The 24,462-nt window shown below is 34.9% G+C and overlaps 1 protein-coding gene and 1 long non-coding RNA gene across 2 annotated transcripts; one reads left to right on the top strand and one right to left on the bottom strand.

Moving 5' to 3' along the window:
- Positions 1-52: 52 nt before the first annotated feature.
- On the bottom strand, positions 53-560 carry LOC131438790 (uncharacterized). Its single transcript, XR_009230989.1, has 2 exons — positions 424-560; positions 53-358 (listed from the first exon to the last, which is right to left on the bottom strand). It is a non-coding gene; the product is annotated as an uncharacterized LOC131438790 (long non-coding RNA).
- A 9,253-nt stretch (positions 561-9,813) lies between these two features.
- Positions 9,814-12,366, top strand: LOC131436084 (uncharacterized). The gene is made up of 4 exons (XM_058604550.1): positions 9,814-10,204; positions 10,292-10,504; positions 10,559-10,894; positions 10,948-12,366. Exons 1-4 carry the CDS (start codon positions 10,108-10,110, stop codon positions 12,306-12,308), a joined length of 2,007 nt encoding a protein of 668 aa, XP_058460533.1. The 5' UTR covers positions 9,814-10,107; the 3' UTR covers positions 12,309-12,366.
- Positions 12,367-24,462: the final 12,096 nt, after the last annotated feature.

The raw sequence follows: 24,462 nt of genomic DNA, 5'->3' as shown, positions 1-24,462 counted from the left end.
TTTATTTTCATGGTTGAAATTGTGATAAATATATCAAGCTAGAAGATAGTACTTTTGTTTCAAGTATATTCATTCCAATTTAGTGTTAATTTATATTTGATTCAATATATGATCATTCATTTTTAAAGATCGTCCTTCGTATGTGATAAGTGATTACTCGGCGTGAGGGTTTCAACAATTATTTGGCGAACGCGACAATTTTTTTCTTCACTCCATTTGACAGATGACAGAAGGTGATTTTGTTTGTTCTAGTACTTGTATAAAGCTCAACAGGCTTCTGTGCATCCGATCCACTCACTCTAAAAAACTGCATTATGATGACAAAATAGGATTTTTACTTTTTAGTATTCGGCGATGTCTAAAACATAAAAAATGATATAAGTATTTCTTTCCATATTTTCAGTGTAAAATGAAATATCCTACCAACAGTTAACTAATATGACTAACAGAAGGGTTCTCAAACTGCTTATTCCTTTTGAAAGCTTAAGATCAACTGAATGCTTCACGAAATAACCAACCTCAACAATGGATGCTTTTCTTTTATGTAATTTGCCACCAAGTATTGTGACATCTCTGTTACACACACTGATACAGTATGTACGGATATATTTGTAAGCGGGATAAAAATGTGTGTGAGTCGCAGTCATGATTGTTGACAGGGTTGCCACATCTACAGATTAATCTACATTTTACAGATTTTTGTTACTTGTTAGAAATTTTATAGATTTTTGAAAGCATGAATCAGTATACCATAATTCCCTATGCTTTCAAAATTTTCTTCTGATACAAAGATGATGGCCTCGGTCATAAAAGAGAAAAATTATCAAACGCCAAAATCACTTCCAAAGTAATTTCATCTACAATATCTAAAATTCCTACGAAGAAAAATTTTGGTGTCTTTAATTTTGTATTCTAAATACTATTTCATTTCGTTGTGTTTCGATTTCTTATCTTTTTCATATACAGATTTTCAATGCCGATTTTTGATCACCGATACATATTTACAGATTTTTCTGGGGAAAAATACAGACATTTTTTCGTCAATATTATCTTCATGATACGCACACATTCTTATATATCTAGACAAACTACATTCGTGTGTGCAACGGAAACGACAAAAAAATTAATGTGTGCAGTTGACAAATATCACACTCTACACGCTGCCAGAAAATTAGCTTTTATTTAGTGCTTTTCACCTCACAGAGCTATTCCAGGCAGAAGGAAAATGATAGAATTATGCACTGAGGAAAAAGTTATAGTCCATAGTATAGACGTAAATTCCGGTGTCTTTGGGTTGTTGCTTGTACAGAAGCACGTTTGTTCTTTTTCGGTGCTGATGAGTAAATTATTATATATAAAAAGTATATATAATTCGCTCGAACTGTGGAAAATTTTTCCGAAGCCCTGAGGGCCGAGTATTATATAACAATCGATTCAGCTCGACGTACTGAGTAAATGTCTGTGTGTTTGCTGTATATTTGTACAGAACAAAGAGACGAAGATATCGAAGATGGCTGGGCCGATTTTGATCAGACTAGTTGCAAATGAATGGTCTGTTGACAGCCACTAAAGAGTTGGTTTTTTAATTTATTTACTTTTTGAGTTATACAAAGTTATATGTAAATATTTACATTTTAATGACAATATCTGTCTCAATTGACCTAAAAAATAAAAAGATTCCATTTGAACAACATTTTGAAATTTTTTCGCAAAAAATCTAGAGAAATGAGTGTTTTCGAGGACGGATTTTAGAAATCATGAAGCACATACACTTATAAATTGAATGAATCCAAAATGTAGATGATTTTCGTTTAAAAAATTTATCATCACAGCAGCCATATAGGAAATACTATTCATTTTGTAGTGCGCATGATGTTCGTACATATAATCGCATACCATATACCGAATGAATATTAATAAGATTTTAATGTAGTTCTATGTATTACGGAGTCCTTATAATGTGGATAATATTAAGATGAATTAATATTGAAATTATACAGCTGGAAATGAAAATAAATTAAAATGAAAATAACCTACAATTTAAAAAAGTTTTAATTATGCTCCACTTCCATTTTTTAACATTTCTATGACAGTTGAATTTTTTTACAATTTCATTGGAGTTCAATGAGTATGAATAAGAACTGGTCAAAGTGTCAAAAAGGTATCACAGTATATGGATATTTTTCAAAATCGATGAACTGATATGTAAGTGCTCCTAACAAAGATGGAAATGATCAGATTTGATAAGAAAAATATGACGAAGAATGTCCCGCACACTTTCGTCAACTAATGTCGTTTTCGTTTTTAAATTGCACTACACCGGTGTAGCGAAAGCTGCACTGAAACCGTTCGTTTTTGCCAATTGCACTACACCAGTGCTACACTTTTTCTGCACCGATACCACTGGTGTAGCACTAATCAAAAGTTTGGTGTAGCTCTGTGCAATTGTAGTCAAGGGTTACTGTTTATGTTTTCATCATTTTTGTTCGTTTATTCAGGCCTCAGTGTAGCACTGCACCGGTGTAGTGCAAATTAAAAACGAAAACGCCATAAGATGTTGGAACGGATTTTGGCGTATACTATAGTTTACAGAAATTGATAAGATTATTCGCAAGAGTGTTTTGGGCTGGAACCGCAGGATGCCTAATAAAATTATGAAATATTGTACGAATAATTAAGTTTGGGCAATTTCAATTTATTTTATTGAAATAGTAACAAAATCATAAAAAAGTTAATTTAATGAATAGAATTGGTTGAAGCTGCAATTTGGTTTCCTTTAAAGGATTTAGATTTTTTAAAAAACATTTTCACTGAATTAATAAAAACTATAACGTTGAAAGAAGAAGATACAAATAACACTGAAGATAAAAATCATTTATTTAACAAAAATAAAAATATATTTGTAAAAATTTAAATTTGGTTTATTTTCGCATACGTGTTATTATAATTATAATTAATATATTTTAAACCGATCAGCACTATCACCCGATTCATCTGGAAGGTTTTGCTTCTAACCATTACGACGACAGTTTTTTGAAGTTTTGATCTGCTTTTTAAGTTAGTCGTATTTTTGTTGTTAATAAAACGGTTCATAATAATCGAATGATTTATTGCCGAATTTATGTAAATCCACTTTCACTGATTACAGTAGAAATTACCGAGCGTGCTATTTTTCTTTGAAATAAATGCCGAACTGTAAAACATGTCGCCACATTGGTCGTATGTATGCGGATCAAAGATAGTTTCTTCTGGCTTCTTGCTCTTGGCTAAAATAACTGAAAGACAATTGGTTGAATAGTTGATAATGTCTCAAGAAACTTACCTTCCCACTCCATGGTAGTAAAAATAATATATTTAATGAGGCGCTCTGCTTTAGTTTTCATATTCCGAGAGCAAGGTTTTCACATATACCACTTAGACGCCTGAGACAATGTTACAGAGAAACCATAAGATTTATTGTTACATATTCATTGAAACTTTTCCATTTAACATAAGTAGACGTTTCAATATTCTGTATAAACTATGCGGGAGTCGGTTGAGTTATCGTACTAATTTTCGTCAGGGTATTGAATGGATTGTACACAAACTTTTAACAATGAAGTGTGTAGGTTGTTAAGCATCGTAACAATTAAAAGCTTAATTTTTCCCCTCTACAATTTTTCGGAACAGAATCAAGTGTACAGTTTGAATATATTCACCATTAAGCAGCAGAAACCAACATAAGAAAAATATATTGCACAGTGAAAAATATATTTTGTTATCAAAATACAATAAATTGTATTTAACCGAATAACTCCGAGTGAGAATCAATTATTTCCGCTGCGGAATTGGTTGGTCAAATGGAAAATACAATGGTTTATTAATATAAGAAAATGTAAGAAAACTTTAAAATTGAAAGTATCAATTCCAAATAAAATATCGTTTGCTGTGAGATACACGACCTTTCCGTTTCCATTCAAATGCAAATTATATTACTGTTGAAAACCGTTATAACCTTTCCAATCGATTTCACAATAAATTCATTTGAGCAGCCATAAAAGGTAAATTTGGATAAAGTAAAAACGTCCAGCGCTTCGATTTATTTTTGTTATTTATTGTCTGTAAAAGTAATGATATTAAAATAAATTTCCACGATAATTTAAAATAATATTGTTATTTACAATAAAATTGATTGATAGTAAGCACATGATTGACTTGTACACTAAAAATCTGCAGCAAAGTATACAGATGATCAAGTTCTGCATTGCAATACAGTTACAGAGATTTGTTGGTTTCTATCTCCATAGCATTCCTGGAAAAAAGACGCTTGTAAAAAGGAAAAAAAACTCAGATTTGATCCATTCCAAGAGTATGCAGTAGATCCATGGTAGAATGAAGACTTTCTTGTCAAATTTTGTTAATTTTTCATTCTACTGATTGAATCTGAGTTTTTTTTCTTTAAAAAGCGTCAATCATTTTAATTCAGTTCTTTGGCTCGATTTTCTATTCAACATAAGGTCGGAGCAAGTCTCCTCTTATCAAACTGATTGTTTAAGATAGTAGATACAAATAAAATATAATTGATCCGATATACGGATTCAAAAAGGTTCTGAATTTATTAAATCAGAGGGGCAATATACAATCCTAGAAAAATAGAATTGGCCACAATAGTTGTTTGTCTAAAGCAGAAATTGCCCTTACATTACGTGAATTCTAAGTCTACTACAGACTCTTACTTCACTGAATACTCACCAAAGTACTCTGACACCAGGTTTTCCTATATTTCCATCGAGCACCATTCTTAATCACTGATTTCGTACCACCACCACAATACGTATTAAATAGAAACCTTAAACGTATAACTTCTGGTAAAAAATGCGTTTTGTTTACATTCTGTCATTGACTTTTCTGACAAGTTATCTAAAAATATTCTAGCAATTGAAGGAAACGCACTGATAATTAATAATAAAATCATGCTATGTTATTTTTCCTTCAACATTGCGAATCATCAAAGTTTCATTTAAATTTCGAAAGAAGAAATTCTTCTGTGTTCGATTGTATAAAACACTGCAAAATGAAATAATACATGCATGGAAACATTTTGAAACTCATTTTTCGCTCATCATAAAATTATTCGAATTGTTCTATAATTCATTATTAGCAATAAACTCTTCTCAAGGATTAAATGACAATGGGTAACATACATTCAGTCTGATTCATGATGATTAACACACAGTTCACTAACATTTCAAATGTAACTGACAGTCATATAATATATGAATGGTAATCACACATATAAGAAGTAAAACTCACTGAATATTGATCATATGATCATGCAGATTGTTCTATCATTCAATGATCGGAATTCTCAGTTATTTATCGCATTGAATGAAGTTTCATTCAACATGCGGCTGGCGTTTTCTTTCAGTGTAGCTGTAATACCTCCTCAAAGTAACAAAACATGAAAAAGAAAACGTAGAAGTTGGGTAGTTTATATGTAGAATGAGCGTTCAAAATTTAGGAATAATTGGTGAAGTAGTTTTTAAAGGACGATGGACACGGATTTTCAAAACGTGCTTTCAAGAAAAACGCATTTTAAATTTTCTGTATGTAAAATCGAAGGAAACAATTTATTTTTCTAGGCTGTGCGAACACTTTCGAAAAATCATTTTTTTTCTTTGCATTTTTGCATAATAAAACATTTGAAGAATGTTTTGTCAAATCATCAAGTCATTCCCATAATAAAGTAAGACATATTCACATTTAAAAAAGCATTAGGTTTTGCACAAACATGACATAACCTCACAAAAATGAAAAAAAGGAATCAATTTTGGCAGCTGTCAGTGTGTGTCTAAATATTATTCATATTTTTATCTCCAATGGGGAAGCATTGAACAACCATCATAAAAGATCTAGCATGCATTGAGTAGAAAATTTACATTTCCTTACAAACCTATTTTTAAGATTTTCTTTACTTTTCCAGTGGATATCCTGGGGGAAGTCGAGGCGAACATAAAAAATTACAGGGTTGTGTCCGAGACACGACCGATCATAATGACATTGAAAATGAAATTTTGAAACTCTTTCATCAAAAGATTTACTGTCCACCATCTTCATTGGAACTAACAAGATCTTTCTGCTGTCACTAAATTTTCTGCTTCCCCCTCCCACGTTTTTTCACCATCTCGATGTCAACTAATTAGATCACTGTCGTTCTTAGTCATTTTGTTCCTATATCCCTTTTTACTCTGTTCTCCGTAATATTTACTTCTCTATATTTTTTTTCATTTTCTTCCGTAACATCATCATCATTGCCCACGGAAGGCCGCTGTAGTCTATGAAAAGCATGCGGGCCACCCGCCGGGTATTCGTAGCCTGGGGGTGTTCCCCGCGAACCCACACGGACCGAAAAAAGAGGCCAACATAGATATTTACCAACCCGGTGCCGATCGCCAGCTGTAGGCTGGATCTGCCAAAGTCGACCACTGCGACGACATTATTTAAATATACTATCCTAGTTTTAAGCTAGTTGTTAATTAAAATTAGAAAAAGCCCTTGGCATCCCAGAGCTTAAGCAGTGTGCCTTAAAAAAGTATATAATTAAATGAAAAAAAATCAACAGATTTAAATTTGAAAATTAGGCAAGTAATTGTTAAGTTTTAATAATAAAATTCTTTGTTTTTTTTGTGAACTTCGGCTTCCGTTCGTAAATAATGATTTCAGTTCACGATCAGCGCAATCGCAACCTAATTCATCGAGAAATAATTTAATTCCATTATCAAATCACTTAGAAGCGTTTTAAATTAATGTAATTCTGAGCTTACTCTATAAATAAAGCGTTTTCTGCAACTCATAGGGCTACCACCTGCACGTGCCTTGCCCGGCAGTATCGGACCTAGAGCTACTTGCCGGACTGCCGGGCCGCACGCATATTTCATTTTTTAAATATTAGTTTGACTAGTGACAATCCAAAAAAAATTATGTAATTTAATTCGAATTTCGGTGTCGAATATTAAGACGTTTCTAATCGTCAACAGTTCCATTGGGGTTCAGTTTCAGTTTTCCTCAATGCATTTTTAATGCTAAAAGAATCGTGCAAATCCGTCAAGCAGTTCTTTATTATTGTTTTTTGTTATTACTTGTACAATTCAAATGACTGTATATGTCTTAATGAATAAAAACAAAAAATTTTGGCATGCTGCCATTCTGTGGAGAGGCCAGGGAATTTTTCGATGTATATGAATTAACTAGATATTCCGAAGAAAAGCTGATTTAGAGGTAACCTTGAGTCATATTGATTAGTTCGAAAGATAATTGTTTGCATAACTAGGTTCATAAAAACTTGATACAAAAATGAATAGTCTTTAAATCAGCGGTCAGTGTTACAGAAAGTCTTTAAATCTCAAACAAATGTGCGACGTATTGACTCATTTAGGGTGTACTATCGATAGTTGATCTGTCAGTTAACAATTTGCATATTTTGTCATCAAGGTTTTCCTCACTTGCTCCTATGAGTGAAATCCCGATATGAGCTACTCTTATCAGTTCTTCCTGCTTTTGCATTCTATTTTCCCTCACATGTTCTTTTCGGCATAAGAATTCTCTACATTATCTTCTCATTCATAAAATAATGTACGATAAACGATCTTTCTACTCACAAACTGCGCTCACATGTCATTCGCTCAGTCTTAAGTTGATTTTTTTTTTGATCATATGATCATGCAGATTGTTCTATCATTCAATGATCGGAATTCTCAGTTATTTATCGCATTGAATGAAGTTTCATTCAACATGCGGCTGGCGTTTTCTTTCAGTGTAGCTGTAATACCTCCTCAAAGTAACAAAACATGAAAAAGAAAACGTAGAAGTTGGGTAGTTTATATGTAGAATGAGCGTTCAAAATTTAGGAATAATTGGTGAAGTAGTTTTAAAGGACGATGGACACGGATTTTCAAAACGTGCTTTCAAGAAAAACGCATTTTAAATTTTCTGTATGTAAAATCGAAGGAAACAATTTATTTTTCTAGGCTGTGCGAACACTTTCGAAAAATCTTTTTTTTTTTTCTTTGCATTTTTGCATAATAAAACATTTGAAGAATGTTTTGTCAAATCATCAAGTCATTCCCATAATAAAGTAAGACATATTCACATTTAAAAAAGCATTAGGTTTTGCACAAACATGACATAACCTCACAAAAATGAAAAAAAGGAATCAATTTTGGCAGCTGTCAGTGTGTGTCTAAATATTATTCATATTTTTATCTCCAATGGGGAAGCATTGAACAACCATCATAAAAGATCTAGCATGCATTGAGTAGAAAATTTACATTTCCTTACAAACCTATTTTTAAGATTTTCTTTACTTTTCCAGTGGATATCCTGGGGGAAGTCGAGGCGAACATAAAAAATTACAGGGTTGTGTACGAGACACGACCGATCATAATGACATTGAAAATGAAATTTTGAAACTCTTTCATCAAAAGATTTACTGTCCACCATCTTCATTGGAACTAACAAGATCTTTCTGCTGTCACTAAATTTTCTGCTTCCCCCTCCCATGTTTTTTCACCATCTCGATGTCAACTAATTAGATCACTGTCGTTCTTAGTCATTTTGTTCCTATATCCCTTTTTACTCTGTTCTCCGTAATATTTACTTCTCTATATTTTTTTTTCATTTTCTTCCGTAACATCATCATCATTGCCCACGGAAGGCCGCTGTAGTCTATGAAAAGCATGCGGGCCACCCGCCGGGTATTCGTAGCCTGGGGGTGTTCCCCGCGAACCCACACGGACCGAAAAAAGAGGCCAACATAGATATTTACCAACCCGGTGCCGATCGCCAGCTGTAGGCTGGATCTGCCAAAGTCGACCACTGCGACGACATTATTTAAATATACTATCCTAGTTTTAAGCTAGTTGTTAATTAAAATTAGAAAAAGCCCTTGGCATCCCAGAGCTTAAGCAGTGTGCCTTAAAAAAGTATATAATTAAATGAAAAAAAATCAACAGATTTAAATTTGAAAATTAGGCAAGTAATTGTTAAGTTTTAATAATAAAATTCTTTGTTTTTTTGTGAACTTCGGCTTCCGTTCGTAAATAATGATTTCAGTTCACGATCAGCGCAATCGCAACCTAATTCATCGAGAAATAATTTAATTCCATTATCAAATCACTTAGAAGCGTTTTAAATTAATGTAATTCTGAGCTTACTCTATAAATAAAGCGTTTTCTGCAACTCATAGGGCTACCACCTGCACGTGCCTTGCCCGGCAGTATCGGACCTAGAGCTACTTGCCGGACTGCCGGGCCGCACGCATATTTCATTTTTTAAATATTAGTTTGACTAGTGACAATCCAAAAAAAATTATGTAATTTAATTCGAATTTCGGTGTCGAATATTAAGACGTTTCTAATCGTCAACAGTTTCATTGGGGTTCAGTTTCAGTTTTCCTCAATGCATTTTTAATGCTAAAAGAATCGTGCAAATCCGTCAAGCAGTTCTTTATTATTGTTTTTGTTATTACTTGTACAATTCAAATGACTGTATATGTCTTAATGAATAAAAACAAAAAATTTTGGCATGCTGCCATTCTGTGGAGAGGCCAGGGAATTTTTCGATGTATATGAATTAACTAGATATTCCGAAGAAAAGCTGATTTAGAGGTAACCTTGAGTCATATTGATTAGTTAGAAAGATTATTGTTTGCATAACTAGGTTCATGAAAACTTGATACAAAAATGAATAGTCCTTAAATCAGCGGTCAGTGTTACAGAAAGTCTTTAAATCTCAAACAAATGTGCGACGTATTGACTCATTTAGGGTGTACTATCGATAGTTGATCTGTCAGTTAACAATTTGCATATTTTGTCATCAAGGTTTTCCTCACTTGCTCCTATGAGTGAAATCCCGATATGAGCTACTCTTATCAGTTCTTCCTGCTTTTGCATTCTATTTTCCCTCACATGTTCTTTTCGGCATAAGAATTCTCTACATTATCTTCTCATTCATAAAATAATGTACGATAAACGATCTTTCTACTCACAAACTGCGCTCACATGTCATTCGCTCAGTCTTAAGTTGATTTTGCGGTAGACCAGTTGAGCCGTTACAGTGCCTCATTGCTAAATGCTTCCTCACTACTTATCAAAAGTATTAATCATAGCGGTGACGCTTTGGTTGATGTTGGAATTTTCCTTCGTCAAAGGACAAGCTCAATATCGTTGTGAGTTTTTATTTGTATTTTCTCTTTATTCGAAGCAATAATTTCTAGAATCCATCTAACATCTGAAATATTGTTTCGCGGATACAGTAACCCAATTACGTCCGGGAAGACCACTGAAGCCGCTGGTGTTAAAGTCTGGTCCCGAGTGTCCGTTTCCATACTTTCCGAATGGGGTAGCCAAGCCACGACAGCGCAATAAGATGATTCGATTTACCTGTTCTAGTGGGTTTACATTGGTCGGTAACATGTACTCAATGTGTGAGAAGGGCCGTTGGGATACGCCGATTCCGATATGCATCCGTAAGTATAGAGAGCGTACGATAGTATTCCACTGAACTGAGCTTCCGTTTTTAGGATCCGGCTGTCAGGAGTTGGCCTCTATAGAATACGGTCAGATCTCGTACGAACATGGACAGGCTGCGGGAATGCTATTCTGTGGAAGCGGCTATCAGGTCGCAGGATCAGCGAAAACCTACTGCAATGGAACGCATTGGGATCGCCCGCTTGGAAGCTGTCGAGAAACAGGGATTGCCGTTCAAACTAGTTGTGACTTTGAAGTACTAGATTATTGCGGTTGGATGAATGAAGCTACACATGACTTTGATTGGAAACGAAGTGAGGGAATTGTGTCACCGAAAGCATTGAAAACAGGACCAAAATATGATCATACTACAATGACGCCACTAGCCGGTAAGTGAACTGCAGATTTTGAAAAGACTGGTATCTATATTTCCATTTTCAAGGACACTTCATGATGGCGGATTCTGCGGAACAGTTCACAAACGAAACAGCTCGAATGCTCTCACCAATTTATTCCTCCAACTACAGCGTGAATGCCTGTTTCCAATTCTTCTATCACATGTTCGGCGATTCAGTTGGCACACTCTCTGTGTACGTTAAACCGATATCGCAACCCTTAGACAGTATGACCCATGATGATGCTTACTATACAATTAGTGGGAATCAACGGAATGTTTGGAATGAAGGTTATTTTGATCTGCGTCAGCAATCCGAAAATTTTCAAATCATTATCGAAGCATCTTTAGGAATGAAATTTAAAAGTGACATTGCAATCGATGACGTTAGCCTAATGAATGGTATTGACTGTCATTCAAAACTTGAAGGTGATGTTGTTGTTCAAGTATCACCTGTTGCACCAGAAGAAGTCCCAGATGATGGAGGTATTCTGAAAATAGACACATGCGAAGATCGTTGCGGTAAAACAAACGTTAGTTTGCTAGGAAACAGTACCCAGAACACCGTACATTGTGATTGCTTCGAAGGTTGTGTGGAAACTAGAACGTGCTGTCCTGATTACGCTGAACGATGTGTGTTCAATGATACTTTAGTCACTACGTCTTCTACAACAGTTTCATCTACAACTAAGCTTACTACTACTACTACAATTCTACCTTCAACATCAACAATTCGCATTACAAAACCGACTACATCTCTAACAACACTCACATCAACTACTGTCTCTAGCACCACCAGCTCAACCCCAAAGTCTTCGCAGGAGAGTTCAAGTACATCTACTACAGTTAGAACTACAACGACTAAGAAACCGACTAACCAAAATACTATCAAAACATACAATCTAAGGCCACGGAATACGACGAAGGAACCTGTAGTCATACCGATGGTCCGAACACGTATGCCCACTACTGCTTCAACGGCAAACATGCCAACTACAACGGAAACGGTTACTTTGAAAATAATAGCTTCTCTCGACTCTAATGTCGATGAAATGGCTCCTTCGATGGTGGATTCGGGAGATGTCAAACCAAATTTAGGACGCGTTTTCTTATTGAGCAGTGTCGGTGTAATTTCATTCGGGTTCGTCGTACTGTTGATTACACTGCATATCCGGCGTAACTCGGGTGCGAGTGTGCTTAACCGTTTGAAGCAAAAATCGATGAAGAATCATTTCGGCAGCACAGAAGGTTTCGAGGATGTGCGGTTTTTAGCAGCAGATGAGCATTTAGATTTTACTATACCAGAAGACGCAGACGAATCAGTAGCCGAAAACAACGCTAGCAATGATGAAGAGCGCGAAGTTACTAAAAATAGTACAAAGAAATCAAGTAAGAAAGGAAAACACTAACCTGTAGCATAAAATGTAATTCTAAAGTTATCTTGATGAATAAAATTGAAAACACGTACTCTTTATCTTTATACCTTATGATCAAAAAAGAACCGGAATTTTCATTTTAAATTTCCCGTGCTTGTCCAATCGGTAAACTTTTATTCTCTCAACGTTGGCAACACTTTTATACACATTCTGTCAAATTTTGACGCATATCGTACGATTAGTTTTTGTTTGGCGTCTATACAAAGAAGTTGAAAAATTTTCGTGTGGCGATTATTATAATGGATGAAAATTTAGAACAACGTGTGTGCATAAAATTTTGTGTTGCAAATGGATTTAAGTGTTCCGAAACGTTGAAAATGTTAGAAAAGGCCTTTGGTGAATCGTGTCTAGGAAAAACACAGGCATACGAGTGGCATTAACGCTTTAAAGGTGGTCGTATAAGCTTGGATCATGATGAGATCCCTGGCCGCCCAACAACATCTGTTACTGAAGAAAATATTGAATCGGCGAAGCAAATCGTGTTTCAAAATCGTTCTGTACCGATTAGAGAGATTGCTATGTTGTTGGGCATCTCTTATGGATCAGCCGAACACATTTTAACTGATGTTTTGGGTTTGAAACGCGTCGCTGGTGCCAAAAAAGCTGAATTTCATTCAAAAACAGCGTCGTGTTGATGTGGCCAAAGAAATGATTTCACTCAACCAATATCATCAACCAAGCACCGTACTCTCCAGGTATGGCCCCGTGAGACCATAAAAGAGAATTCGCTGCGTGAACTAAAGGCCATACCTTCGGCGGCCTATAAAACTTGTATGGAAAATTAGATCAAACGTTGGCATGCATGTATTGCCGCAGGAGGAGAGTACTTTGAAGGCGATAATAAAGAAATTTATTAAAATTTGAAATTTTGCGTTTTGCCTTTCTCATAAAGAAAGGTTATGCAATCACTTGAAAAACCGACTAGTGAAAATTGGCCCGGAGGGCCAAGTGTCATATACCATTCGACTCAGCTTATCGAGCTGAGCAATGTCTGTGTGTGTGTGTGTGTGTGTGTGTATGTGTCAAATAATCTCACTAGGTTTTCTCGGAGATGGCTGAACCGATTTTGACAAACTTAGATTCAAATGAAAGGTCTCGTGGTCCCATACGAAATTCCTGAATTTCATCCGGATCCGACTTCCGGTTCCGGAGTTATAGGGTAAAGTGTGTTCAATATTGTACACCCTCACTTAAATCGGCGGAACAAAAAACGTAAAAAAATTTCTAAACTGGTCTCAAAACAACACAAATCGATAGCTATTATCAGTAGGCAACTAAACAAACCGATTTCGGCTATCCTGGTTCCCGGTATCCGGTTCCGGAAGTACCGGAAATAGTGGACATATATACCAAAATGGATCTCACTCACTTTTCTCAGCGATGGTTTGACCGATTTCCACAAACTTAGATTCAAATGAAAGGTCTTCCGATCCCATATGGAATTCCTTAATTCCATCCAGATCCGACTTCCGGTTCCGGAGTTATAGGGTAAAGTGTGTTCAATATTGTACACCGTCACTTAAACCGGCGAAACAAAAAACGTAAAAAAATTTCTAAACTGGTCTCAAAACAACACAAATCGATAGCCATTATCAGTAGGCAACTAAACAAACCGATTCCGGCTATCTTGGTTCCCGATATCCGGTTCCGGAAGTACCGGAAATAGTGGACATATATACCAAAATGGATCTCACTCACTTTTCTCAGCGATGGTTTGACCGATTTCCACAAACTTAGATTCAAATGAAAGGTCTTCCGGTCCCATATGGAATTCCTGAATTTCATCCGGATCCGATTTCCGGTTCCGGAGTTATAGGGTAAAGTGTGTTCAATATTGTACACCGTCACTTAAACCGGCGAAACAAAAAACGTAAAAAAATTTCTAAACTGGTCTCAAAACAACACAAATCGATAGCCATTATCAGTAGGCAACTAAACAAACCGATTCCGACTATCCTGGTTCGCGGTATCCGGTTCCGGAAGTACCGGAAATAGTGGTCATATATACAAAAATGGATCTCACTCACTTTTCTCAGCGATGGTTTGACCGATTTCCACAAACTTAGATTCAAATGAAAGGTCTCTTGGTCCCATACGGAATGCCTGAATTTTATCCGGATCCGACTTTCGGTTCCGAAGTTATAGGGTAAAGTGTGTTCAGTATTGTACACCATCACTTAAACTGGCGGAACAAATGCCGTAAAAAATGTTATAAACTGGACTCTAAACCGTTATTCCCAATCTTAGGGTCAATTGAAAGGTCTTATGGTCCTACCAAAAATTATTGCATATTTTCGGATGCAACAAACATTTAAATCGTAAATAGTAGAGTTTGTATGTCATGTTAGTTGATGGCTGTACGAACCGACTTTGATTATGCCGGTTCTCGGATTCCGGTGCCAGAAGTGCATATAATAGTGAACCCACTTCGTTTTCTTAAGAATGACCTACGTAATCAAAGCACTGTTTTATTCTGTATGTTATACTAGTTAATGCACAAACAATCTCTTGGTTTCTTTAAAAAATCGAAGAGAAATTATTTTAATAGAATACCACAATATTATACATGAGAAAGGCATCATCACACCACTAGGTGGATTAAAACAGGTTTTTTAATAAAATTCCGGTTTTTTTTTATCATAAGGTATAAACAAAAGAGAGGTGCAAAATTTTCATTTCTACTACCTATTGAGAGTTAGTTCATTTCTTTGTCATAACTGAATTAGGCTCATCAATAAAAACTTTTTATGGTTTTCAGTTATTCTCTTTCTTCGGTCGATTTTGTTTTATATGATCGGTTATCGGCTCAACCATTCCAACGGAAGCTGCCACCCGAGCAAAGTCAAACATCAAAACGAGAGCAAATTGAAATATTATTATGATAGCAACATCACATTGAAATCTTAATTTGATCTCAGCTCATAAATTTTTCAATTGATATCACATTATGTTATCTTTCTGCTGTTACTTTTGAAAAAAAACTTGCGAGCAAAAATTTTGGGAAACTCCAAAAATGAATATTAAAAAGCAACAACTTAATAACTGCATCAAAATAGGACTAATAAGACGTTACAAAAAGGCAAAAATAAATTTTAAAGGAACAATTATTCCTTTAATTCTATGTTGCGTTTTACAAAAATGTTTCCTGTGGCAGTTGTCCGGAATCATAACCGTGATCAAGGAAAAGATTTTTGTCAACACTTTTACAGCTTTTACACTAATATTTTTGCTTGCGAGATTATTGTTGTAGCACCACACATCTAGAGGACATTGGATAGATCTGAATCTAGTTTATCTTCTTTAGCGATCTCCTGGCATACCGAGCCTTCACCAGATTCGGCCAAAAGCCCTCATTCTCTTTCGAGGACGAATAGTGGCTTGGGCATTCTCATCTCGCTAATCGTCAGTCACAGAAAGACCTTCTTCAGAAACTTGATATCAAAAATACATTTGACGTCAACGATCTTCTTCTGGTGGGATACGTTAAATCTAACAGTTTTCGCGTTTAGTTAAAAGAGATGTTAAATCTTCTGACTATTATTTTCGGTTGTTGTTTTGACCGTTATTGTCTGTGGTTCAGAAATTGACGATCGGCATTGCCAAAGTGATTGTTTTTTCGTGCATCAACTAACAAGTCCTTTGAATAATACGCTCTTCTTTATATCATACTAGCTGAATTACCCTGCGTTTCTCAGAAATGTTTCGTGAAGGCAAGGCCGCAAAAACAGTTTTAGAAATTGTTCTGACCATTGAAATACTCAGAGCGTAGTGAAACACAACTTATTTCCACACAATTGCTCAAGATTGTGATAATGATTATTTGATAACGAAAGGCTGTTCATAACTACGTTAGATAACACTTTCATTCTACAGAATAACGGTTCAGTTAATTAAAATGTTATCGTAAACTTATTTTCATCAGCTCGGTTCGACAGTTTTCTCAAATTACATGAAAAATATGCACACTTCGTCAATTCAGATCAATTTTACCTCCCTTGGTTAAAAATATTTATTCCCCCTGCCCCTTGTGAATATTTTTGTGATTTTGTGAAAATTGATTTTCGAGACTTTTGTGAAAATTGATTTTCGAGACTCTCGTTTGTCGACAAATAAGATAAATTTAACAATAAACCTCTTGTTAGAGGCACTTGCTACAAACTCCAACCTTTTGTTCACCTATGCAATGAATATCTGATCTCGACATGAAAAAAAATAGCTTTATTACCACCTCTGAATTGCAAAAAGTACTTCTGTCAAGTTTGGCGATAATTTACTGAGTTGTTATGTAATTATTCCGACATTTACAAACAATTGAGCTGAGAGCTTCTTCAATAGACACTTGCTATCTATTCACGCGTATAAATATCCTAACGATCATCTCTTAGTTGTAAAAAATATCGGTGCCTGTCAAAAAATTTCGATGTCGATAAACTTGAAACATTTTGCCTCAAATTCCCCCTGTTATCAAACACTTACTGCAACCAACACCTCCCACCTCTCTCCTCTTTAAAATATCTCTTATAAGAACCTATGAACAACAAGAATTACTTGTGCTAAGATAGTTAATAATCTATTGAGTTGTTTTGGAGTTATGTTTGATCATATAAACAATTTGTCCTTTGCAAGTTTCAAACCAACAATTTCGAAAAGTCTTCAAGAAGTATCGATACTCATCCTTCAAAATGTTCTTCAAAATGTATCGATACTCATCCAATTAGCTAATCTTTTTCATGATCTCCTGTTAAAGACCTTTGCTAGCCCCCCTTCCCCATAAAAATACACTTATGACCATCTCTGAAGAGCAAGAAGTATCTGTGCCAAATTTGATAGCAATCCGTTCAGTAGTTTCAGAGTTACGCTGATACTAACAATACACCCTGTTTTAAAGGCACTTGCTACATCCACCCCTCGTCATATCTAACTTATGCAAAATGTTTATATGGTCTTCAAAACGTATCGATTCTCGTCAAGTCATATGAATTTTTTCATGACCGCACCAACCCCCCCTCCCCTCCACCATCCTTTTAATGACATTTGCTACGCGCTCACTCCCCTATAAAAATATCCCTAGGACCATATGTGAAAAGTTTGAATATTTGATTGAATTTTAACGCCACCAAATGAAATAATTTTATTACCTCCAATCACCGACGTTCTAAATCAAGGGTTCCCAAAGTGGTCGATATAGACCTCTAGGGGTCGATATCCTTTTTGAGGGGGTCGACGTAAACGAAAACTGACTATGGGGGTCGAAGAGGGTTAGAAATCGACCCCCTATAGTTTGATATAAGTTGTTATTTGAAATATTTACACTGAAAAGTTGTGTTTATTTGACCATCCGCAGAAATTGCTAAGTATTTTACATCAATATAAAAAGGCAAGAAATACAATTTTCATAGGAATTTGTTGATGGGGGTCTGAGGCCTAAGTTCATTTTAGTAAAGGGGTCCATGACCATAAATAGTTTGGGAACCCCTGTTCTAAATCATCATGTTTCAGAGATATAGCGTAATATGTCTTCTATCAGAAACTTTCGAGCGCTGTAGGATGTAGACCTTGACATCGAAAATTCTCCATCTACTCACAACTTAACGTCACAGTCCATACCATTCGCAGTAAGTTCGGAATCCAAATAACCTAGGTTTTGAAACCCAAGTCTCTCTCTGTGGAGAGGTGTTGGTTTGGTGCTTTTTCGACACTTTTTTATTGTTGCAAGTAATATCTCCTAAAGGTATACTATCCCGGGTCTTTTGCCCAATTTATTTTTAGCTTATGCTCGCGACTTGTTTGTTTTCGGTAATGTCTTTTTAAAGCAAATCAATAACTGATTATGCATTCCTGTTTTGTTTTCATTGTTTGATAATAACTTCAAATTGAGAACTAGTTTCGTAATCAACAAGAAAAAATCTATATCTTATTTATATTTCAGTTTGCTTTCGCTGTTAGCAAAAATAGTTTTCTGTTTAATATCATGGGAATATCTTTTTGCTTTCAATTTTGATGTTTAGCCACTTAAAACGACCAAAACAACAGCAAATTGAGTAATCGATAAATGCGAATATCACAACATCAAAATGAGTTTTCTATTTGATCTCACACTCTGCTCGGGCTGTGTTTTTTCGCCGAAAACAGAATACTAAAACTTTGAAAAAATAGTTTGCTGCGAAGTGATTTTTTTGTGTGTGGAGACTTCGTATGCATACTTGATCTATGTGATTCGCCTTTTCAAACCATATGTTTTATAATGTAAGGTAAATCCGAGATAGATGTCGCATCTTTTTAAAATCGATATCTCTTCAAAACTGTTTACTAAACCAAAACTGCTACTTATAGTTAATATGAATACTATAACCAAAAACATTCCTGCAAACACTGTAATAATTGTCCTACACATCAAAAGATTTTTACGTATATAGTATAAGTTTTACTGAATTTCAAACAGCTGAACATCAAAACATAGTTTCGAGGTAGACCGCCTGAGGTTCCGGTTCGGGAGCTTCCTTCGCTCCCCTCCCCCCTGTTAAATCCATTTTATGCATCATTACTTCTCGTTGTTTCTCTCTTTCTCGTCAACTAAATTACCAACCGTGGCTCACCGAGGGTTGCCCTTGACGATGACGACTTCGGCATCGCAGAACTCAAACAATGTGCCTTTAAACTTATATTATTATATAAAAAAAAACATAGTTTCTTCCAAATAATTAATGTATTTATGTGTGCGGAATGGTTTGCATTTACTATCCAAAACTAATTCAGGTAAATGTAATGATCGTATGACTTTCAGTTGCTATCATTAACGTTCCAATTCCAGTGAAACATGGGATCATCAATCATTTCGTTAGTGGTGAAATGAAAAATCGTAAGAGACATTGAGCATTTGCTAGTTTTGTTAGAAAATACTTGAAAAAGAACAAGAAATAACAAGCCTAGGGGTTTTTTCACCAATTGACGTTGGACTAAACAATTATTCTCAAAATCAGTGCTAACTTTTGTGTTGATTATTTAGCCAGAAGTTTTTATTGTGTTCCATATAAATATAAATTTGCGCACAAAACAAACCCCACAAATGAACATACTGTTGAGGTGCCCAGAAACTATTCACTAAGACATTATCGAACTGAACAGAGTGCATGTCGGATTATTGTTTTGTGCGTGGAGTGTATGTATACGAAACTGTCGTCTCTGTTGGAGGACCCATGGTTTAAATTATTATTGAACAATGTATAATGTTTTCAAATAAATAAGGCAGTGACGGTTGAAGAATATCGGGATTCACTTGTTTAACACTCCGAACACCAAAGTGGTAAAAAAAAGTGGGAACGCTAATTTTGACTGCCATTTTTGAACAGATTTCAAAACATTTTTTACCATTAGAAAGATAAATTCATTCGAAATAAAATCCATTTGAAAATATGGAAAAACGAATATTCTATTCAAAGTTATTATAAAAAGTTCCAACTAAAGTCTGTTGAAGGAAGGTAGGAACGCTTACTATGGCTGCCCATATCTCAGCTGTTAGAAGTCCGATTTTTAAAATTTATTTATCATTAGACAGATACGTCTATCACAACATAAATGGAATAGAAGATTTTTCAATTACACTTTGTTTGTGAAAGCTATGATTGAAAACGTAACCAAAAGTCCAAGCATACATTAGCGAAAACTTCGTATTTTCGACATATCTTTTAATTCAAAACGACGACATATGCAATTTTATATACCAGAAATCAATTTCAACTTTACTGAAAATGTCTCAAAAAATGCGATATTTTCACAGAAATTTTAGAATATTAGAAGTATTCGAAGAATGCTAAACATAGCTAAGCATTTTTGTACACCAATTGATTGAATTCGATGCCAGCTATAATGTACGGGAAAAAAATTGTTTCAAATTTACTGAAGAAAATTAAAAAATTAGATATTTCACAGAAATTTTAAAATTAAAATAAAATTAAACCTGTTTGACACTTAGCATGAAATTCATATCGAACATTTAGGCATTTTTGATCTCCAATCGATTGAATATTGCTTCAATTAAAATTTTTAACAAGAAATTCTATCATATTTACTAACAATCTAAAGAAATTTTGTATTTTTTACAGAATTTTTTGAATCTCAGAGTTTCTTGGGACTTAGCTATGCACGCATTCAAGAATGTTCGTGTACTAACCGACTAAATATACTTTCAGCTAAAATTTCAAAAGTAAAATGTTGATATACTTAATTTTTACCAAAAATCTCAGAAAAATCGATGTTTTCACAGAAGTTTTAAAAATTGAAGAAGTTGTAGGCATTTACGTGGATTTGACGTAAATGCACGTCTAAGAAATTTTGCTTACCAACTCAATGAACCTAACAACGTGTAAAATTAAAGGAATAATATCTTATATTTACATCAATATCTCAAAAAATCTATCTTTTCGTGGAAGTTTTCGAATTTAATATAATGGAAAATGTAAAACAAACAACTATGATCTTTTATGTAGATTCTATTTATTATTAGCTAAAATTTGTAGAAAAACAAACTATTGATACTAAAAATCTAATTAAAACTCGATATTTTTACTTACATTTTCAAATCTTAACAGTACTAGGAACTTAACAAAGAATACAAAGAAAACATTCAAGCTTTTGTGTTCATCAATCGATTGAACTCAGAATCAGGTAAAATTTTTACAGTGAAAGAAGATAATAAGTTACGCGTACTACTAAGGATACCATGAAAAGTGGAAAGTTCCTGCAATCCTAAAATTACGTCACGACAGCAAAACCGCGAATTTGAAGCTCATCATGCAGAATTCGGTCGTATCCTAGGGAAGCCAAGCGACTTACAGTTCCATGTGCCAAACTTCCAATCGTAGTCTTTTGTTCGTCGCCTAGGTCTTTACCGATCATTCCGAGTCGTAGTACTTTTTTGATTGTACGTAATTTCTTTTTTACGGGCGGCTTGTTAGGCCAGTACCAACTCCCTGTCTCGCCGGAGGACCATCGTGTCAGCCCTGTTTAGAGTCCCACGCTAATACAAGGACGGTAATCAGCCGCTTCTAACAAGGAGAATAGACGCTGTATCGAGCCGCCCCTAACATGGGTAAAAAGAATGATTTTGCAGGCAAATACATGGTCTTACCAAATACAAATATTTTCCAGGATCACTAGAACTGGCCGCTAAACAGGAAAATGTACTACAACAATCGGCAGAATTAGGCAAACAGCTACCATCAACGCGAACCGTTCTAGTTTTATACAATAATCTGTCCAGTTGAGCACAACAACTTTATCATAGTCACTACAAAATGAGAATCGTTTCAGCATCTCCAAACTAAGTGAGAATGAATTAAGTTTTCAGAATGCTATCACTAAATATTGAGCCGATTACAAATAATTGAGAGATTGGATATGCTTAAAACAGTTCATATTCCCTACCCAAATGCTTAGGGTGATGAGCTTACTCCCACTATCACTACATCTACGTTTCACAGAATTGAACAAAATCTTATATTATACAATAGAATTTGCAAAACGTGTAATCATGTAATCAATACTCTACCAAATACAAATTATAATACGGAATGCTCTGATGATATTTCGTGGACACGTTTTGTACTATGCGGTACACCGGTTATGGTACACTGTCAGAGTGACATTGTAGTTTGATGAAATTTCTGTAGAACTAGCAACGCTGAATGCTGACAATCAATTCTCCATTAGGGGACGGGTATAGCGTGATGGGATAGTCGATGCCTTTCACGCAACCCGCCTGGGTTCGATTCCCAACCCCGCACATAGGGTCAGAAAGATTTTCTGGTCCGAAGAGGCGAATGACCTAAGATGTTAAAGCCTCTATAATTGAAACAAAAAAAAAATCATTTCTCCATGGATACTGTTTATTATAATAATATATTTGAATAATGGAGACAGGAAAGTCCATAATTCCTATTCAAAAGGTTTTTTAGGTTTCAATAATTAGTATAAATAAACAATTAATGATTTTCTGCATTTAGGATACGAACGAAGAAACTAAAATCTTGAGATGTTTGAGATAGGCAATTATCCAAAAGCTCATCCGCGGTTCAATTGAAATGCCAAAGAAAATTGTTTAGGGGAACTTTAAAACAGCATATCTGCAATAGAATAAACCGTAACACAAAGTCATAGCCGTAATCTAATAATACAAAACGTATTTAAACCAAATTTTTTCCATCAAGAATTTGAAAAATTAAGTTTTCGTAAATTTATTACATCCGAATATGGTGACTGCACTTTTTATCACTAGTGATGAATTCGTTGATCGTCTGGTGTTCTGGTCGATTCATTTCTTGCCAATGAGTTTCCGGAACTCTACATTATTGAGCTCAATCGACAACAAGACCCTTTTTACATTGCATATTTCATAAGACTTATTAGCGAAAAGGTTCGTTTATGAAGGCTTTCAGAACACAAAGCCATAAACTTATACGAGTAAAAAACTAAGAAAAAAATAGAATGAGACAACGCAATCCTACCAGTCAATATCTGATATTGGCGGTTTTAAAAGAAAAAGACACACATTCGGATGGAAGATCACAAAGTTCATATACAATCTTTGCGCAAATCAGATTATGGTAACTTTTATTCTTTCGTCGATCGTTCAAGAAAACCAATCCAAGTTCCATGCTTGACAACGACTACCCACTACTCTGAAAAGAGAGAGCTCAAAATAATTGATTTAATGATGGACATTACCATTCTTTGGGATAATTTGATAGTGACTTTTTATTTATTATCGATCTCTATACAAACAAATATTACCATAGCAACATAAAATAATGTTGCCAGTAAGTGTATTTTTTGGTAACTACGACCTGTCAAGGTTTAAAAAAGAAAGGGCCTAGGCTAAGTTGATCATTTGATGAACCAAAAATTGGCGATACGTTAGTATGGGACTTAGACGTATTATTATTTGTATTTGACCCTACGTCAACTTAAGGTCTATCCGCACAAATTCAAATAGAAACGTTCATTCATATCGGCAATTTTTATTATTAATTACTTACCAAAACCTATGTAGCAAATTTCATACGACAGTTGAATTTTATACAGCAACAATACACTTAAAAAAAACAAACTTGTTTTACTCCGTAGCAACTAGTTAGCAGCGTTGCCAGAATTTTTCTATCGCAATAAAACGGAAATATGGGCTAGGCTTACTAGTTCATTCTATGAACCAAACATTGACGATTCGTCCATATGAGGCCTAGGGGTGTTATTATTTGTATTTGGTCTTACGATCCTCTGAAGCAACGGTAGCGATATGTATTATATATGGTATTTGGTTTGTTTACATGTGCAAGTTGTCGGCACAATCCGTCAAAAATTATGGGTGCAGTTGTGGAAAATCTAGACCAGTGCCACAGTTGGATCGCGAGACAAATGGGAATCATATTCAAGGGAGGGAGGGTTCAAGGGAAGGCTCAAGAGAGGGTTCAAGGGAGGATTCAAAATTATTGCACTTTTATATGAAAAGTACTCTATTGTTCATGGAAATTAATGTTGAAAAATCTTCCTTGGGATGAGGGGGGGGGGGGATCGAAACCCCAAAACTCCCGCCTGCGCACGGGCCTGCAAATGGCCAAATTAAAGGACAATTCTATTGTAAAAATGATGCGTAAAATAAGTAAACATTACACATTGCTTAAATTGCGAAATAAATAAATCAATTAATGGTTTCAAATTATGAGATGATTGATGGAGTTTCGATGATTAAGGAGCCGTTTTGTTCGTAATAATGAAGATGCGATGCAGTGATTGAACAGATTACAGAATAATCTACTCAGTAATGATCTTTGTCAACCATTCATCATCAGCTCTGCATTTTGTGGAATCAATTATTTAATGCGTAGGTAAATTTCAAGCATAAAGATCGAGTTTGATGATTGTACCGATTTATTTATGAGTTTTCTAACGCAATCTTCCAACAAAAGAAATATATAAACATATAATATGGTTCCAATGTTTCTCTATTTTAGTTATTTTCCAATTTTCATATTTATTTCTTCTAAAACTATAATATATAGAAATATCAACTGCACTCCTGTGTTATTTTGGAATCGAAGATATCTATTTGCTATGAATGGTTTCTATTAGTATG

This window comes from Malaya genurostris, chromosome 3, assembly GCF_030247185.1.
Source record: "Malaya genurostris strain Urasoe2022 chromosome 3, Malgen_1.1, whole genome shotgun sequence".
In the NCBI taxonomy this organism is placed as follows: Eukaryota; Metazoa; Arthropoda; class Insecta; order Diptera; family Culicidae; genus Malaya; species Malaya genurostris.
Note: the sequence above shows the minus strand (reverse complement) of the source record. Positions and strands in the feature narration are given on the sequence as shown.

What these genes read in the sequence shown, in the direction of transcription:
- LOC131436084 (XM_058604550.1), top strand. Translation starts at nt 10,108, where the DNA reads ATGCTTCCTCACTACTTATCAAAAGTATTAATCATAGCGGTGACGCTT. An exon ending in AGGACAAGCTCAATATCGTT is followed by an intron (nt 10,205 to 10,291) that starts GTGAGTTTTTAT and finishes TCGCGGATACAG; the next exon opens with TAACCCAATTACGTCCGGGA. An exon ending in GCCGATTCCGATATGCATCC is followed by an intron (nt 10,505 to 10,558) that starts GTAAGTATAGAG and finishes TTCCGTTTTTAG; the next exon opens with GATCCGGCTGTCAGGAGTTG.